The sequence below is a fragment of the Limulus polyphemus genome, unplaced genomic scaffold (genome assembly GCF_000517525.1).
Source record: "Limulus polyphemus unplaced genomic scaffold, Limulus_polyphemus-2.1.2 Scaffold344, whole genome shotgun sequence".
In the NCBI taxonomy this organism is placed as follows: Eukaryota; Metazoa; Arthropoda; class Merostomata; order Xiphosura; family Limulidae; genus Limulus; species Limulus polyphemus.
In genome coordinates, this window is record NW_013665954.1 from 621,993 (window position 1) to 643,340 (window position 21,348).

The 21,348-nt window shown below is 32.4% G+C and overlaps 1 protein-coding gene across 1 annotated transcript in view; it reads right to left on the bottom strand.

Annotated features, from left to right (window-relative positions):
- The window catches only part of LOC106457546 (ATP-dependent DNA helicase RecQ-like), an 86,410-nt gene that overhangs the window by 36,362 nt on the left and 28,700 nt on the right, over positions 1 to 21,348 (bottom strand). Inside the window, exons 7-10 of the mRNA XM_013916978.2 lie at positions 20,586 to 20,697; positions 13,510 to 13,584; positions 12,572 to 12,654; positions 10,273 to 10,379 (exon numbers count right to left, since the gene is read on the bottom strand). Of these exons, the coding sequence (XP_013772432.1) occupies positions 10,273 to 10,379; positions 12,572 to 12,654; positions 13,510 to 13,584; positions 20,586 to 20,697 (377 nt within the window). The remainder of the gene's footprint in view (positions 1 to 10,272; positions 10,380 to 12,571; positions 12,655 to 13,509; positions 13,585 to 20,585; positions 20,698 to 21,348) is intronic.

Consider the following 21,348-nt stretch of genomic DNA (forward strand, 5'->3'; position numbering starts at 1 on the left):
TCTCCGACTCAGTGTTTTTATACTTTACTATTTCTTTTTGCAGGATCTCCACTGAATCAAGGGTTGAACCTTCAATTAGTGATGCGGGTTCCCACAGCAGAGCAAAGCACATTCGAGTCAAGTGATGAAGAACAAGAAAATGAGATAAACTTCCACAGAATTTATGATACTGTCCGTAGTGAGACAGAGTCCAGTGAGGTTTGCTTTCTCCCCAAGCATCTTCGATGTGCAGCATATACACTTAACTTATTAGCAACCAGTGATGTATGAAAGGCTTTGAGTGACAGTATATTCAAGAAAGTGTTTCAACAGGCATTTGCAAAGACCCAGAAGCTTTGGAACAAACAGAGCTATAGCTCCTTAGCAACTGACCTTATACAACGAGAACTTAGTGAACATTTTGTTGTTCCATGAGCTACACAGTGGAATTCGATGTATGATGCATTCATTCATAGGAAAAGCATAATAATGAAGAGAGAGGGTTCAGTCATTAAAGTGTGTGATGTAATCACCATGAAACCTACAGTACGTGTGTTGGATTTACTTCAAAGTGAAACTAAGGCCTATGTGAGACTACTTCTGCCAACACTTACCACATGTTTGACAAAACTGAAAGACTTTTCTTATAAACTACTCCAGACTTGCAAGCCATTTTGTTAATACTTTAATTTCAAGAATTGAGAAGTGTTTTGAAGCTGCATTTTCACCCATAATTTATACTGATTTGGATTAACTCGATTGCTGGTAAAGAAACTGTAAAACAAATGATGATTAAAAAATTTTCAGAGAAGATATAACGCAGCAGTGATGAAAGTTCAGCAAATGCTGATTTATGTGATTTTTCATTATTTTTGAGCATCGAGAGAGATGAAGAAGATTGGTTTGGTTTGAATTTTGCACAAAGCTACCCGAGGGCTATCTGCATTAGCCATCTCTAATTTAGCAGTGTAAGACTAGAGGGAAGGCAGCTAGTCAAGATGGGTAGGGGTCAGAGAGCATGTCATCACGTTTGTAAATTTACATTCAACATTTGATTTAGCTATTATTTTATAAACGTATGTCAATAAGTTTGGTATCAAATTGTAGATTATAATTAAAATTTTAGTATTATACATTAGTTAGTTTCTTAATTTGAAACAAATAAAAAAAAAAGCACTAAATATTGATTTCTATGTGTCACGTGGTACGTGGCCTTCTGGGTTTGGTCAGATTACAATTTATGATGTCCACAATATAACATCTATAGTTTTGTATGAATTAGAAACTCAAATGTTCAATATTGGCAAGCTAGAATATAAAATAAGAACCTCCTACCTTTTCTATTTGCTAAGATACCAAGATATTTAGCAAACCCATGATATTGGCTCCACCCATCACTTTAACATTTGAGAAGACTTACTTATCTATGCCTATTTTTATATACCAATACCTTTATAATCCATTGAAAGCTATTATTTATTTTACATAATTCTGTCAGTCTTCCTAAGTTATTTACGAGAAAAATGCTCTTATATTATTGGAAAGTTTGAAGTATTGCTATCAATACTATTTTGTAAATAGAAATTATATATTTTTAGACCCAAATACAATTTAGTTAGAAAGCCTGGTAAATTACAGTGGATTTGAGGGGTATTAGTCTGGTAATTTATAATTTTTTTGTATTCCAAAATGCTTATAAAAAGTCTACAAAAATTAATATTTTCCATCTCCACATGTGAATTTGGACAAGGCTTAGCAAATATGGCTCACAAGTGCAAACAAGGACTTCATAGCATCTTAAGTAGTAGAGATCATTGTTTTCCAATTATTTTTTATTTACTGTTTTATGTATGAAGACAAATGATTGACATTTCGGTATTTATTTGAAAACATATGTAGTGTATGGTAGCCAATATGTTACAGTATTTTACAAAGTAAGAACTTGTGTTATTTTCTACTCATTTATATTAAGGTAGAATAAAAACAAATTATACAAAACTAAAGACTTGGTAATTCAGGAAAAGTTTAATTATGTAATTTGTGAAAGTCTAAGAAATAAATTTATCCCTGATCAACTGATCTTAACACATGAAAAGGAACATTTTTACATAAACACCCGGTTGAACTTGCAGTTTGCTGGTGAATAATTTGTTTCTTAAGTTACGGTGAAGAAGGCTAAGCCAAGAATACTAGCCCAACCAAAATGAGCTGTATTTATATTACTGGAAACTACATATTTATTGGTTACTGTGGAAGCATGGTAATATCAGAAACAGGATGTCTGTAAGAATTACACACATTTGCACCTATACCAATGCTAAATCGTGACCACAAAGTAAGATAACTAGCAAGTTTACTGGATAGGATACAACTTTATACTTTGTACAGAGTCATATCATAAATATTTTTTCTTACTTTTATAAAGTACTTTAGACAATTCTTGTTGCAACCACTGTATTGTAAAGAAGCCGGCAAATTCTATCCCACTGTGTTCTCAGAGCAGAGATCCAAATAGTTTCTGTAGGATACTTCTGTTTTTTGACTTTTTGGATTGGCCCAGACTTTCTACAAAGTCATAAACATTTTATAATGCCTTAGACAATTGTCGTTGTAACCATTATACTGTCAACAAGATGATAAATCCTACTCCACTGTGTTTTCAAAGCAGGGAAAATTCTGGGAATTGCGCCACAATAACTTATTTGATATTGACAGTGTCAAAGTACGATAACACCTAAAAAGGAATAGTGATTCAGTGCTTTATATTCGGCAGGTTTCTACTTCAGCCGCTAACAGTAGAATAACAATAGGAAATAGGTGTAAAAAGATCAGAAGAAACTCTCAAGAGATTTACTTGGAACTTTACTGTCCGTACTGAAAAGAACAGAGTAGAATTCATTTTGTTTTTTCTAGTTTCTAACTCATCTACTTGCAATAAAATAACTACAGAAAATAAGTGTGAAAAGGTGAGAGCGTAAACTCTGACCATAAGTACTTTGAAATTTTGTAATCACTACTAACAATACTGTACATTTTATTTTGCAACCTTTATTTTCGTTATACTTTGATTACTTACCTACAACCTGGAGAAATAAGTATAATGTTAAAGTACAAAAAATAAATAAAATATAAAGCTTTATTGAAAATAAAAATGTTTGATATTTAATTATGAGCTTTTTATTATTATTAAAGTAATTAAAATAATAAAAATAGAAAGTTGTTAGGCAAGATAATGAAAGAAAAATAATAAAATCCTTCATGAGGTATACATGGCAGAAGCTTCTGCATTACACTGTTCAATAGGGTCATATCAATGTACAAAAACCATGTAATTTTCAATTTCTGACAGGTTATTTTTAGTCAGACACGGTTCAAAGGTCAATAAAATAAAAATTAATAAATATAAATAGATTTATACTGTAAAAAGATTTAAGCTATTTAGAATAAACATTTGTGGTTTCCTATTACAATTTGCATTTATTCTAGAACAAAAAGGTAATTTAGATATATTTCATAATTTTTATGATGGTTACGAGGTCGGTCAAATCGATCAACACCATACAGAGTTAACATTGATAAAATAACAGATTAAATATAGTTTCATTTAAAAAAACGTTTAATGATTATCTAGAAGGATATAGAGATTACGCATATGAAACTTGACAAAGGAATAAGTTAAGGAAAAGTATTTTTAATCTTAAGATTAAAATTACTTTGTATACTGTAGAGTCAAATTCTGAAAGAAAAAATTCACGAGCAAATCTTTAATAAAAAAATCTTAAAATATAATTAAAAAAAAACAAGATAATTTGTGTATGAAATATTTGTAATGTTTACTATTAATCTGCAAAATTTTGTAAAGACTTGTGTACATTTTCAAAAATTATAGTACAATTACTCTCATAGATACTTTCCTGGTCATGAGCTGGGCGGAATCCACCCAGCCCGTAATGAAAGGGTTAATCTGTTCCAAATATATATCTTGTTTTGAAAACAAGTGAAGTGCATACTGTTCATTTATCATTTAATTTATTGCTAACAAGTCAAGACACCTACTGTAGAAGGATCCTAGGCCCATCAACAACACAGTATATATATTTATACTGTTAAGAAGTATAAGAAAAAGTATTTTATTTTGACAACTGGTAAAATAATTATATCTTAAATATTGACAGTTGGTGAGCCACACCCAGGATTATACAGTGGTAAATGGCGATAGAAGAAAATGTGAATGACAGTGGAAAAAAGTAGGCCTATATATGCACAACTGTGATAGTAACGAAAATTGTGTACAGATTACCATTACACTATACAACCATGTCAGGTGATTTTGATAAATGGGTAGAAAGAGGGTCTCATCTTGAGTTAAAAGGCAGCAAACTATGAGAATTTGTTAAACATCAATAAGAACTAGAGAGAGAAGAGAGGAAGAAAGACTGAAAGAAGAGAATGAGAGAAAGGAGAGACTAGAAATAGAGAGAATAAGAGCACAAATTGAGAAAGGAGAAACTGGAAATAGAAAGAAAGAATAAGAGCACAAACTGAAAAAGAAAGATAGAAGAGACTAGAAATAGAGAGAATAAGAGCACAAATTGAGATAGCAAAACTCACCCAACTGAAGGAAGAAGGACACAAGAATGACAATGGAGTCAGGGGTCAGTCGATGCAAGCTGCCCAAATCTGATTTACATAAAGATGACATAAAGAGATATGAATCATTTGCCCAAACTCAGAACTGGGACAAAGGTGACTGTGCAGTCTATCTCAGCCCACTTCTCACAGGAAAAGGCCTATAAGTATATGCAGGCACGATGTTAGAAGATGCCATAGATTATTACAAATTAAAAGTGGCTTTACTGAAATGATATGAACTTACTGAAGAAGGTTTTCATCAGAAATTCAAAGGAGTCAAGCCTGACACTGGAGAAACTATATTTCAGTTTGTGGCCCATCTATGGCGATACTTCACAAGATGGACTGACACGGCCATGTGTGAAAACAGTTTTGAGGGACTGGCACTTAGTACATGAATAGTTTATGACCATGTGTTCAACTGACATGTTACTGTTCCTAAATAAGAGCATCAAAAGACATAGATGAGATGATAACACTATATGGAAGTCCATGGAGGCAGTATAACTGGAAAGTGCAAGAATGTCCAGTCAAATTTGAAACCAGTAATGGCTGACCAGAAGCAGGAGTTTATCAAAGGTGACAGGAGGTTAACAGACAGAAGGGAGACAAGATGCTAGGTTTGTTATAAAATGGGACATATTGCAAAGGAGTGCAAGTCCATTACCAGCAAATAACAGCAGAAACCTCAACATAAAGCAGCTGGAGCTATTTACAAAGACAGTGCTGGTAAGAAACAAGAAAAGAGTGACTGTACTAAGGATGCTGCTGCCTGTGTGTACTAACTGATGGGATAGTGACAAAGTTTCCCCATAGCAAAAATAAAGGTGGATACTTCATATTATGTAGGAGACCTTGAGGCCACTTGTATCAAGAAACCAATACATGACTTGGTGAAGGAAACATACCAGGTAGTAGAAATTCGGAAGAACTAGACAGAAAGCAAATTGATGAAGCATCTGCTGTCACCACCAGAGCTCAAGTAAATGAAGAGCAAACAAGAAATCAAGCCCCTGCAAGTGTCAAAAGGCAACATCCCAAATTTAGGTTTGCAGGAACTGAAGGAAGCACAGAAAAAAAACCTTCACTGCAGAAACTTTGGGACAATGCCTGGGAGAAAGTCAAGCACAAAACAATGGGAAAAGATACTTATAGAATAGAGGACCAGGGGGAGTTCTATACCAAATGTATCAAGGCAGTTATACTGGGGAAGTTAAACAGATCATAGTACCAAAAGAATACCACACTCAAGTGATGAAGTTGGCTCATGAATCAATTATGGGAGGACACCCAGAAACAAAGAAAATGGCAGACAGAATCACCAGTAATTTCCATTGTCTGGGAGTCATCGGAGATATGAGTAGATTCTGCAGGTCATGTGACATCTGCCAAAGGACAATACCTATAGGGAACATAGCCAAAGTGCCATTGGGGGAGATGCCTCTCATAGAAGAGCTGTTCAGCAGAGTTGCTGTGGACTTGATCGAGTATTAGTGCCTGTGCCTCACAAGGGCAACCAGTATGTTCTGACAGTAGTTGACTATGCGAGATGTTATCTGGAAGCAATAGAACTGACAAAGACAGAGAGAGTAGCAGAAGCCCTCCTGAAGATATTTTGCAGAATAGGCTTGCCCAGGGAAATCCTGAGTAACAAAGAGACCCAGTTTACTTCAGAACTGATGCGGGAATTGTGCAGACTCCTCAGTACTTTGCAACTCTTTACCACCAAGTACAATCCTATATGGAATGGACTTTGCAAGAGAGTCAATGGAGTTTTAAAAGAGTATGCTAAAAAAGATGTGCCAAGAGAGATCACATGACTGGGATAGGTACTTGTAAGCAGTATTATTCGTTTATCGAGAAGTCCCACAAGCAAATACAGGATTTTTACCCTTCGAATTACTGTATGGAAGAACAGTACGAGGTCTGACAAAAATATTGAAAGAGCTATGAACAGGAGAAGAAGACTCAAAAGTAAGGAAAACATACCAGTACATGTTACACCTCAGAAACTGAATGGAGGAGACCTGTCAACTCGCTCGACAGAGCTTGTATGCAGCTCAAGGCAGTCAGAAGCATTTGTATGACAAGAAGGCTAAGGATCAACATTTCAAGGTCAGACAGAAGATCTTAGTTCTGCTGCCCACAGACCACAACAAACTCACCCTGCAATGAAAATGACCTTTTGAAGTACAGGAAGTACTCAACAGAATGGACTTCAAGGTGAATGCGAACGGGAAGACCAAGATCTACCATGCCAATCTGTTGAATTATTTTGGGAGAGAAAAAGACCTAACGGGTGCAGCTATTGAAACAAAGATGGGTGTTGCAGGTGTGACCATTATAGATGCAGAACCAGAAGAAAGTGACTTTGTCTCAGAAGATGAGGACCTACTAAACCTAAGACCACTAGGTGGAGATGAGACATATAAAGATGTCAACATCAGCAAAGAACTGACTGGCAAGCACAAAAAAAGGTGTTACAAGACCTACTGTGCCAGTAATGTGCAGTTATCTTCACAGATAAACCAGGAAAGACAGACCTTGTGCAACACAAGATCGAGACAACAACCAGGGATCCAGTCAAAGTGAAGGCCTATCAGATGCCATATGTAATGAGAGACCTGAAAAAGCAGGAAGTTGAGGCAATCTTGAAAGCTGGAATCATCGAGCTTTCAAATTCAGCCTACTGTTCATCAGTTGTAATCGTGAAGATGAAGGATGAATGAAACCGTTTCTGCATAGACTTCCGAAAGCTGAACCTCGTAATGAAGTTCGACTCCGAACCTATGGGTAACCAAAAGGTCATCATGGCAAAAGTAGATGGGGCCAGGTTCTTTTCAAAGATCAAGCTCACTAAAGGTTATTGGCAAATCCTGATGGATACAGGATCTATAAAGAAAAAACAGCAATTGTGATACCAGATGGATGATACCAATTTAAGCAGATGCCATTTGGGTTAGTCAACTCAGCAGCAACATTCAACAGCATGATGAAGAGGAGGATGCACAACACCCCCAACATCGAGCACTATGTGGATGACATTATGATACACATTGCAAGATGGGAAGACCACCTGAAGAGACCTGGACAGCTGTTCCATCAAGTGAGGGCAGCAGGCCTCACCATCAGACCATCCAAGTGCTATTTTGGATATTATGTTGGACATAAAGTGGAGGACCATCAGATAGCAACTGAAAAGGAAAATATAATCTACATACAAGATACACCAGCTCAGATGACCATCCAGCAAGTCAGGTCCTTCCTGGGGTTGGTAAGATACTACAGGAAATTCATCCCAAATTATACTGAAATTACTGCTCCATTGACTGACCTGACCAAGAAAGGCTTACCCAACAAGGTGAAGTGGGAACAACCATGCCAGATGGCATTCCAGAAATTAAAGAACATGTAGGGAAGCTCCACAATTCTTAGAATCCCAGACTTCAACAAACAATTCATTATTCAGGCTGATGCTTCAGACATTGGAATTGGGGCAGTACTCTTACAAGAACATGAAGATGGACTGTTTCCAGTAACATATATAAATAAAAAGCTGTTAAATAGTGAGAAGAACTATTCCCTGATTGAACGAGAATATCTGACCATCATATTTGCCATTACAAAGTTCCAGAACTATCTATACAGGAAGGAGTTCATCATCCAGACAGACCATCAACCACTTGCATACATTCAGAGGTGCAAGATCAACAGTGTGAGGATCATCAGGTGGGTGTTGTACCTTCAGAACTAGAGGTTCCGCATTGAAGCTATCAAAGGGACTGCAAATGTTAGAGCAGAAGAACAGTTTTTGTAAATAGTAAAAAATATTGTAAATATTTATCTTGAAGAGAGGTTTATGTCATGATATAAAAGACTGTTTAGTTTAGATATTAGTGATTAATTTATTTTGTGAGTATTTTTATTATTGTTTATTTTTTGTTATACTAAGAGTTAAAAGCACACAATTGTAGGAAGTTCTTTTTATAATTCATTGATGTTGAGACATTCGATCATCATGTGCAATACTTTGACGTTGAGATATAGAGATTTCTAAGAAGCGGGCAGACAATTAAGTGATAAACATCTAAACAGTTTGAGACAAGTAGAAACAGCAGACAGATAATAGCAGAAGACAGTGAAGTTACGGCCAAGGAAAAGTTTGGCATGAAGTAAACTATCGGTTGTACCTGATGATGACAGAACCTTGACAAAACGTTGTTCATTTGCTGTTATGTTAGACTTATATTAAAGTTTTCTTCCTTACCCATTCAGGCCATCTCCAAGCATTATCACCTTATAATTAATCATTTGTATTTTGAGTAAATATGTTTGTGTGACAAACCGACACTAGCTTTCCTAGTGGTAACATACAGATACCATTAATGTAGCAGAAGATTATGTAAATTTATGAACTTATGATCACATGAGATGTATTCTCCTGACCTACTCAGTGAATACCCTGCCAGAAGCTTCACTAAGAGAGAGAGATAGAGAGTCACAAGATAGTTAGTAAACAACAGAGTTAGTGAATTATTGCTGTTTATCACTCAATATTGTTATTAATATTGAAAGGTATTTTTGTGTTCCTATATTTTTTTGGAATGAGATTTTTTCTTTCTGGTTCTTTTTTCCTGATTCCATTATTTGAAATAATATTGATATTTATGATATTAACCTTAGAGTCAAGACCTAGCCAGGCACATGTTTACCAACTGTGTTTTGGTAAGTGCTCAATTTATTTCTAAGTGTTGTGATAGTTGAATAAATTAACTATTATATTATATTATTAACTTTAGAGTCAAGACCTAGCCAGGCATATGTTTACCAACTGTGTTTTGGTAAGTGCTCAATTTATTTCTAAGTGTTGTGATAGTTGAATAAATTACTTTTTTTTTTGTGTTGAACCCTGATTGTAGCGGCATGTTTATTTTAGACCGTTAACAGAAGAATTATTGTCCAGTGGATACAATTTTATAAAAGAAAAAAAGATGAGAAAAGGTTAAGAGCTGAAACAGTTAAGAAATGAAATTTGAAACTTTCTGATCAATTCTGCAGTGAGTTTGGAAGAAAAAATGGTACTACTTATTTTATTTCATATTTTTCAACTGTAAATTCATGAGTTCTTTATAAACCTGACAATCAACTATTATGTTATGTTAAGGTAGAGAAAATAAGGGGTAAAATATAAATTTTTACTGAAAAAACACAACACTTGATATTCATTTAGGATATTCTAGAGGTTTTGAAAATGAGATTTGAAAACTTCAAGATGAAAAAAAAGTATATTTATTCTTAGGATGAAAATCTTCTTTTAGTGAAATTTCACTCAGGTTAACTCAGTAATGCTTTGGAAATTCAGACAAATCTTAAACAAAAATATTTTATTAAAACATCTTTTTTTTTTGTATAACACATTTAATGTTTACTTAAATTTTGCCAAATTTCATGAAGATAAACTTACTAAATTCAGTTTTCTATTATGTATAGCTTTACAATTCCAAGGTCTGGTCCAATGGACCAAGCTGCTTGCAGAGGTAATGAAAATGACCTATAACCTAAAGAAAAATACCTTACCTTTATGCATTACATGACAGCGGATTATTATATTCTCAAATCTGTCTTTTCTGTATTTTCATTTATTACATGGTTATTACTTACCTCAGAGAAATGAGTTCGAAGCCCACCCAACTGTCTGAATGATGGTCGAAAATCATGACCCCACTGAGAGACACAGTGAGCTTCATCAATAGCAATCAGGCTGATTCCTACAGTGAAACAATTATACCCAAATAACTTTTTTTTCATGAAGTAATAAACTACAATCAACAATAGAAAACAAAACTTATCATGTTTAACAGGACTAATCTAGGTAAATCACAAAATTTAATCTAGAATTACTGATCAGGTCAATGCCAGTTTCTCATCACCTTTTAACTATATTTTTCAAAATTATCTATGCAAATATTAAGTGTGGATTCATAAATGTATTATTAACAAAATCTCTAATACCATACAAATCACATAAAAGGAAAAAATAATCATTATTGCAATTACTTATGCTAATTACTTCTGGGGCTCCCTATATAGGTATTTTTCATAGAAAATGAGTGATTCTGTCTGAAGTTTTTGGTCAGTTCTTTCCCTTATGCAGAAACAGGCAAAACATAACCTTACTAATATGATGTAACATATATATTCCATTAGTAGTAAATAGGATAATAACATGTTCTTTTCACCAGTTCAACATCTACTTCAATGTGGAAACTTAACTAAACTGAGCAGAAACCTTCACTATGTAATTAATTTTCATTACTTTTTTTTATGTTTTACTTTCTAACCCTCTTACTACAAGTAAGGCAAAGTGTACATGTCATGAACTTTTACAGAGTTTCAGTCAAAATTTAAACTATTTTATTATCATTGTATATGAATAAACTTGACATCTAAACATAGTTGATAAATTAAATTTTAATATTATATTAGTTTTAACTTCTTATTTTTATAAGGAGGTATTTAAGTAAACCTCTAATCTCCCCTTATATGAGAATCATAACATTTGTTCTCTAGGTCTTCCCTCTTTTCCAATTAATTTACCACCTTTCTCTGAAAATAAGACCCCTCTTGCCATGCCCAACTATCACATCATCTGTTTCACAAATTGCCAATAGTTCTCTCTAATGTTTAATACTATATTATTCATAACCAATAGGAAGCCAAAGCCTTAACCTATTAAATGACATATCATATTACATTGTTTTCTGTCTGTTTTGCTTCCAATTCAAACTTTATTCCAACGAGAAACACAATGACGAGTTACGTGTTATTATTCTGTGTTCGTTGATGTATTATTTAACTAAATAGAAAATTATTTTGTGTAGTAGTAGTAGTAGTACCATTAGTATAAAAGTGTAGGGTTAAGTTTCACTTAAACAAAAAAAAAAAACACCAGGTAAGTATTATATTTCTTGTTTTTCCATGTGTGTTCTATATTTATTATAATAAACGTAAAATTTAAATATTAGAAACTTATTAGGTTGGATAAGGTAAGACAAAGAAAAATAATAATTTTTCGTGAAGTACACTCGCAAGTAGCTCATTTGTTACATAATTCGATAGGGTAATGAGAACTACATGTTTGCTGAATGACTTACAACTTGTGTGACAGGATTATTAGTTAGACATAGTTCAAAGAGCAATAAAACAATAAAATTTAAGTATAAACAGATGTATAATATTACTGGCTTTAAGCTATTTAGCATAAACAAATCTAGTTTTCTGTTACAATTTGAAGTCATTCTAGAATGAAAAAAAAAAGGGATAGCTTAGATATATTTCATATTTTTTTATGGTGGTTACAAAGTCTGTGAAATTGACCAACCCTGTATAGTTAGGGTAGAGAAGATAACAGATAAGATATAGTTTTCCTGAAGACGAATATTTGAAATTTATTTAGGAGATATTAGTGATTATGCAAAAAGAATCTGACAATTTTAACACGAAGAAAAGTATTTTTAATCATAACATGAAAATCACCTTGCACTCAGAGCAGACAACACTTTGACTCTATATATTCACAGAGAAATGTTTAGTAAAAATACTTCATGAAATATTCTGATTTTCTGTCTACAAAAGACTTGTAATGCTTCCTGAAAGCTTGCAAAATTTTGTGAAGGTAAACAAAATATGTTAAAATTTATATAGTATAGAAACTCTAAAGGTCAGTTTGGGGTCAAGATTTAGGTCGAATTGACTGAGTCCATAGCAAGAGGGTTAAGAATAAAATAAAAGCTTTTTAAGTGAATTTCCAATGTAAATCATTTGTGAAACCTCCTTGTAAAAAATTTGAGATTGACACTGGATGACACAGATGATAAATGAAACCAATCAGCAAACACTGTAATTATCATGGACACTGGAACTTTATTTTTTGTTGGAACAGAAAGTATTTCATACTAACCTACTTTCAAATGCAACTTATCAAGTACTTCAGTAGCTGCTGTGGCATACTCTGGTGTAATGTACAGAAGCTTGTACTTTCCACTATAGGTGAAAAACAAAAAAATCATTATTGGATCATTCTTAGTATAGAAGCATGTCTGTATAAAATGAGTAAGAAAAGTTACAATTCATGGAATCAAGAGTTTGTAAACAATACTTGCTTTTAAGAACTTAAATTTGGACTAGCTAAGCTAATCTATGTTTGATATGGCTAAACAAATTACTGATAATTTTCAAAAATTTTCAAACTGTACAAACCAAATTAACTTAGCTTCTAACATTTGACTTTTTTCATACACTATATTTTTAACTGTAGTTTTTGTTGCATTTGTGAAAACAGAGTGCAACTAGAAGTCATATCATATAGCAATGCTATTTTTAAAACAACCAGGTTCCAAAGTTCTCAAATTAATATACTCTTATGCTCAGCAGTGTAGGCTTGCAGTCTTTAAGAGACACTAATAATGTAGTATAAAAGCAAATTACAAATATTTAAGCACTTTACAGGCCCTCTTTCTTAGCAAATTTTGAAAATTTTAATGTACTTTGTATTTTGTTAGTTTCATATACTCAAAATGGAAAATACTTTTTGAGAATATTGAGCAAAGTAAGATGGAGTTCAACAGACGGCCACTTGTAGTAAATGAGGTAATGAACGATTCCATATTGTAGCAGCTTTCAATCAGAAACATTCACAAAATAACAGTGAAATGTTATAAAGAAAAATAATATAACAAGTAATCTTAATAACTGCTGTTTTACTAATGCAGTTTAACTGTTGTGCAGTTGTGTAATAAAAGTATGGTTAATTAACCTCTACAAGTGTGCAATGTAAGAAGTTATAACTTTAAAGAACCATTACTGATTTGTGATAAACAAATTTGAAAATACACTCACCTCATTAAATCTCCTAAGACAGTGGATTTTTCTTTCTGAGCTGAGCCAAGCAAACAAGCCTCAATATTGGCAACTCTAAAATTTAAACAAGGTTTGTGAACCAACTTCACAATAAAGTAAAATGTACTTAAAAGGAAAACAAAGTATAAGTAAAGAGAAACTCATTCTATACGTTAAGTTAAATATTAGTAAAAAAGCTAGCTTCAGCCTAATACAAAAAGAAAGGAAAATACTTTGTTATTCATGAATCATTTACAATATCCTCAAGAAGTAATACAATTATTTCTTTAACTCTTTGACTATGGGTAGTTGCAATGTAACCATGAGATTAGTCACACTATAACTTTTGACAACATATGCATATTTTCAAAAAAATTTGCAGACTATCACTAAACATTACAAGGCTTTTGTATACAAAGAATCAGATTTTTTTAGTTAAGTATTTTAACTAAAGATTTATTTTGAACTTTTGCTTTCAGAAAGATGACTATCCAACATGCAAAGCAATTTTGATTTTAAGATTAAAAATACTATTTTTCATCTGAAAATTTTCAAATTTAATTTGCATAATCACTAAAACTTCCTTAGTAAATAAACTTTTTTTCAGAAAACTTTATATTTAATCTGTTATTTTCTCTACCGTAACTCTATACCCATTCAGCAAATTTCACTGACTTTGTAAGCACCATAAAAAATTAAGAAATAATACTAAATTACCATTTTTTCTTTCTAAAATGAAAGCAAATTGTAACAGGAAATCACAACTGTTTATTCTAAATAGCTTAAAGCTTGTAACAGTATACATCTATCTATATTTATTAATTTTCTTAGGTTGATTGACTTTTGAACCGTGTCTAATAATCCCATCACTCAAATTGTAAATCACGAGCTCACATTACTGTTTCGAATGGCAAAAAACTGGCCTACAAAGCACAGACCTCTTACTCTTCTTAGACTTAGTACTAATGAACCAGTATTTTATAAAATAAAGTAACATTTCCATTACCATAGATTACGTATGTATATATATTATTACTATTTACATATAAGTTCCAAATTTCAATTATTTTTTACAACACAGAACAGTAAATGAAAACTATAAAGAAAACAATGATCTCCACTACTTTCAGTGTTACAAAATTATTTTGTACTCGTGCATCCTACATGCACATCAAATTTTGCACATAAATTAAATACAATAATTAATGTTTGTAGATTTTATATGTCCATTTTGAAATAACAAAAATTTATAAATTATTATACTGATACCACAAAAATCCACTGTAATTTATCAGGTTTTCTAATTAAGCTGTATTGGGTCTAATAAATCTCATTTCTGATTAGAATATCACCTTGACCATAACACTTCAACCTTTCCAACAGCCTTCCCTGCATAAATACTTTAGGATTATGTGGTTCAAAATGAGTGCTTTTGACTGGTTATAAACATGTAATTAAGAGAAGTAGGCATAGGTAAACACATATTTTCAAAAGATGAAGTGGTGGGCAGAGCCACTGTGGTAGATTCTCTAAATATAATGATATCTCTGCAAACAGAAAAGGAAGGAGATTCTTATTTTATATTCTAGCTTGTCAATATTGGTAATTTGAATTTCTAATTTGTTTAAAACCATTGACGTTGTATTGTGGGTGTCATAGAATGTAAGTTGGGCAAAACCAGAAGACAATATACCACGTGGCACACAAATGCAATTTTATTTCAACATTTACTTTTGAATTAAGAAATTAAATAATATATAATATTAAAATTTTAATTACAAATTACAATTTGATGCCAAAATTATTTCCATACATTCATAAAATAGTAGTTTAATAAAATGCGATGACATGCACTGAATGCCACCTGAAAGAGTTAATGCACTGTAAAATCCCTGGAATTAAAAGGGCTCCTGAAGTAACTTACTTGCATGTAATCAAAATAACAAATTCACAATTTGTGGAAAAGGGTCTAACCTAAGTTTTTTGGTTGAGGGTTGACTTCAGATTTGTAATCACAAAACCTTCTAGAGTCCTTCAATTACATTTCATTCTCAGCTATAGTAAAGTTGTCAACTTCAACTGCATATGATTTGTGGTCAATATACTTAACCCATTAACTGCGGATGACGGATATTTCCGTCATTAACGTTCTATGGCTCAGCTGCGAATGATAGAAACATCCGTCAGTTGCACATATATAACTATAACTTTATGCGAATGATGATAATTACCATTTTATTGTGACTGATGGCAACTCAGTTTTATCTGTGAGTCAGAAAATGGCATCTGAGCTGCTCCTGCAGCAGTTGAAGGGTTAACCAGTCTTGTTAATATGGTGTATGTTTAATTTTAGTGAATAGCCACCTAACAGTGAATACAAATATTCCTTTGCACAAATTAAGGTCTAAATGTCTTTATACAATGAATAAGAAGCTCTCACCATTCAGAACCACATAATTAAATTTACTTATTTTAAAAACTGGTTTACAGATACATCTGATTTGTGGATAACCTACAACATACAGTCATTAATGGTTTCTTTACTAACACAGAATGTTTCTTTATAATGACTAGTTTCTATGTTCTTTTATTTAAACGTGCTTTATATAAGTAAATTCATCTTTAGTTCTATATTCCTAGAAAAAACAACATATACTTATGTTTAAAAAGAAACAATTAACTTCCAGTTATAGATAATTCAATGCTATATAGCTATTAGATGATTTAAAAGAACAAGACAACACGTAGAAATCAAGATGATGCATGTTTGAATGTTGATATACCTTGTTCCAATGTTAATGAACATTTTTCTCACAAACTGTGTAACCATATCAGATGATGTGAACCAGTTTGTAAATATAAGTGACTGGTCCCAGAGAGACATAAGTTTAATTTTGTTGCTTGGTTTAACACTATCAATTTGAATTACCTGTAATGTTAAACAATACTAACATAACATTAGTAATAAGATGATTTTTATACATATATACAAACAGGAGTTTACATCAAAGTTTAAGAACAAATCCCTCCCATGATGAGATGGCACATACGATCCAGTGCTAAACTGCATCTTAAATGGCACAAGCAGATAACAATGGGGACATGGACAGGATGTCAGTCCTTTGCAGAGTAATCCCCCAGTTAACAGTTATTAGCCATTGACAGGTAGTTAGACCGAAACAAACTGGTGGGAAGTGTTTTGCTCAAGGACAGAACAGCACAATATGAGCCAGCCTAGAACTCACAATCATCCAAAGCATAAGGTCACTGAGCCACACTGCTACCAAGACCACATATATACTACCTTGTAATTCCTTGATCTTTATATTGAACTATCATTTCTTATTCTATATACATCTACTCTTTTAAATAACATTATACTAATTTGTAAGTCATATAACTAAACAACTTCTGCACAGCCTCTTTCAAGTTATAAACTGTTTTGATTCTGAGGCATGCTTTAATGTAGAACACCAGTATTTATTTAACTCCACAATGAATGACTATTAGACAAAAACAATTTTCAACTCATGAACAAAAAGTAATGAATGGGTTGAAGAGACATTATTATCCAAAAAGTGAAAAAATGTATTAGTAAATGCTCTAACTATTTTATAAAATTTCTCTACATAGACATTCTTTTAAAAGTTTACTACAAATCTAATATCTGCAGTCATTTACCATAACCTGGCTGACCTTAGAGGCTTCAAGAAAAAAAAGAAACACTGAAATAATTAGATATTAAACTGTGTTTACTGAAAGACTAGATGTACTCAGCTCCAAGAAATTATCTTAAAAAATCTTTAAATTGTATGATTGAAAAAATATATTAAGTAATAGCATAAGGATGTTCTTTATGAATCATTTACAATACCCTCAAAAGGTAATACAACAACTTCTTTAATAAGATTTGTATAATTCTGAGAATTGAAATGGCTCTTGATGGTTCAATTTTGCTTATGCTGATCAGCCCTAAAATTGTAATAATTGGAACACAGGTAATTTCAAACTTCTTTAGTCTGTTTATTTGTAGTTACTCATAAAGCTACACAATAAGCTATACATTTCACCAACCACAGGTATAGAAACTAAGTTCCTAGCATTATAAATCTGCAGACATACTGCCGTGAACTTCTTTAGTCAGATATATTAAGGTAAATTTTTTTTTACGTTTTCATGCAAATGTTCTGTATGTAGTATGACATTCTAATTAGTCAAATGTCAAAAGGTTGTAAACAGGTACTAATACTTTTACTCCAGCAAAGGTTGCATATGCCAAAAGCCAAAAATTTATATTACTTTGGACTTATATCTGTCCCCTATTCCCAAGTCCCAAAGAGGGGTGAGCCCATCCAAAAGGGTGACACAGCTACTTGTAGAAATTGGTATGCGTTACACACTTTCTCCCCTATAAAATCTTATATGGGGTAGTAAGTGATGTATGCAGCATTGAAATAACATTCTGTCTGAATTTGATTATGTCCTCATGCTATATGGATGTACGTAGAAAATACTTTTCTCAATCCCAGTAGCCACTATATTCATGACAAGACAAAGAGGCCAGCCAGTATAATAAACAGAAATTTTGAAAAATAATTATGACTAAAAATTTTGTTTAATTGTTCAATTGTGTTTGTGCCATTCTTTCTTTTATTCTCCATACTAAATATATATATATATTATTCGTATAGCATTTCCGGTATCTGCAATTTGTACATACTTTCAGATTTATCTGTTGGATATCAGTAAACTTGAATACCAGAAAATGATCTGAGTTTTTTTTAATAAATGCAGAACAAAAATTTGATATATATATATATATATATATATATATGTATATGTATATTAGGTCATCAAGAAATTAATGTCACGTACAATACTTAAACGAACTGCCTAAATGTCACGTTAGTGTAGCTTGTATAATGTGTACAGTTTAGTATACTCTAATCCCTTATAGTGATGGAACATGACGAGACAAACATTCGGCATGTAATGCTGTTTGAATACAAGAACGGAAACAATGCCTCTGTAGTCACAAAGTATATCAAAGAAGTTTATGGAAATGTTGTGAATGTTCTTAAGTGTCAACGATGGTTCAGCAAATTTTGTTCAGATGACTTTAGCCTTAAAAACTGTGATGACAGGGGTCGACATATTGGAAATGATATTGATGCTCTGAAAACGCTTGTTGAGTCTAACCCAAGGCAACAAACTCATGAAATGGCCTTAAAATTGCATGTCTCCCATGAAACAATACATAAACACCTAAAGAATCTGTGAAAACTCCATCAAGAAGGTATTTGGGTGCCTCTGATGATCATCGTTTCCAACGTGTGAATGTTGCTTCATCTCTTCTGGTGCATAATGTGTGTGAACCAATTTTGGACAGAATTGTTACCAGTGATGAAAAATGGATTCTCTATGAGAATATTAAATGCCATAAACAATGGATCAGTCCTAGACAAAAACCACTTCCGACCCCAAAACCTGGACTCCATCGGCAGGAAATGATGCTTTGCATTTAGTGGGATATCAAAGGAGTAATTCATTTCCAACTCCTCAATCCACAATGAACTGTCAATGCAGAGATCTATAGTCAGCAACTGGAACATTTAAATCAAGCCCTTCATCAGAAATGCCCTTCACTTGTCAATCGGAAAGATGTTCTTCTTCTCCACAACAATGTGGCATGTTTGATGTGACACAAGATTATAGAGTTGGGTCGGGAAGTTCTCCCCCAGCCACCATATTCTCCAAATATGGCACCATAAGATTACCAACTTTTTTGTGCGCTGCAACACCATCTTAATGGGAAAACGCATGCTAATGTGTAAGGTGTTAAAGAGGACATCAACATGTTTTTTGCTTCAAAGCCAAGTGATTTCTTTAATAAGGCCATTAACAACCTGATTGTAAGATGGAAAAGCATCATAGATAAGAATGGAGACTATTTCATTTAATAAATGTTTTGTTTTGATATACAAGTTATTTGGATTTTTTCATCTAAAAAAAAGCGATATTAATTTCTTGACGACCTAATATATATATATATATATAGTTTTTTTATAAAATAAAGTTTAACATCAATCAAATTACAGATGGTTTCATACCTGAAAGTTTCAATTCATGCAAATATTTTTGATAAAGTTAAGCAAATATATATTTACATTGTAACTGATATTCGTAAAAACCATTTAAACACTCCCCATGCAAACTATTCAAAATCACACCAACTTAATTGTAATGAATAGCATTACAACTACATACTGCTGCATTACAAGCAAATTCTTGTCTTTAAAAATACACTATAGAAGTCCTGCCATGAGACAATGAGATTAATGCTAATCAATCCCATAAAGCTTTACATGTCCATTTCATATTATTATATTCACTTGTTTCTATTCTAATAATAAAATAATTTCACTTTGTGATAAGAATTTTTTTGTTTGCTGATTTAAAGTATAACTAATGAAATCCTATCTATCCTTCTACATCAAATAAGGTTTGACTATCTCTTTCATATCAACTTGCAAGAAAAAAATCATTCAGAACTATTTATGAAGACCAGAGACATAATTACAAACTTTCAAATCTACACACAGCTTTCGATTTTACATCATATGTCAGTAGACAAAATAAATTATGCAATTTCATGGATTTGAAAATGTTCACTCCCAATCAAAAACTTTCATTTTTTATATTTCCATAATAAACCCTAAACACACAACAATATTTCTTTATATTATAAATTCAAAAACATTTCCAGTTATAGTTCTCATCTTGGTTGAATACTAATTCATAAGTATAAACCAGATTTCAGATTGCTTGTCTGTATGACAAGTTTATCTCAAGTGATCCTATATTAGAATACATTTTCCTCTTAAATGTAATTTTTAAACTCAATTTTCAAACTAATACATCTGATTGATATCAAATCTGACTTGCCCATAAAAATGTATCTCAAGTTTTTTATATAATAATGATAATACTAAAGTCATAAGCAAACAAGACAATCTGTTTTGCTTAGAAACATCTGTAAGAAAAAGAAAGGTTTATTATAATCTAATTCAACTAACCTAAGAGCTGTAACTTGATCCTCCATCAGAGATATCAGGGGAGAAATCACAATGGCAATGCCACCTTGGGAATACACAGCTGGATACTGGTAGCATAAGCTTTTTCCATAACCTGGAAAAGAAACATTAATCCAGTTCTGTTAAGGTAGAATCTTTACCCATAACACAAAGTAACTTCTTATACTTAAGAATATTCTACTGTAAAGTATTAAATATTGCATTATTGTAATGGTAAATAAATCTTGAGACACAGCAAACTGATACCTTGGATGTACATGCATCATAATAAATACAGCATAGCAAGAGGGGTTAATATTATTTAAGTAACAGAGAGATGGATAAACATTAAGTGTTACTATTTTTCAGTTTATTATACGATTTGAATAATCTAAGATATCTCTAAATAATAGCTTTATACTCCTTGACATGATAATAACTCAAAAACAAATCATTATTTTTATAAAAACAGCAAATATTTACAGCAAAATTAGTAAGACAAAGAAAGAAATTATGAATGCATAACATCTATACACCTGGAAAAAAGTTAAGCACCCCCAAATATTTTTCAGGATCGCTTATTGAAAATAAGGTTTAATTTTCATGATGTTGAGCAATGTTCATAATTTCAAACATAATTAAAAGGATGTGAGCGTTCAGGTGTGACATTTAAATCAGGAGCGTTTTTTCCCCACGTGCAACTTGCTCCCTTCTTCACATCCAATATGCACTATTTTCTCGTGCATGAAATCCGTATTTAAGTCCC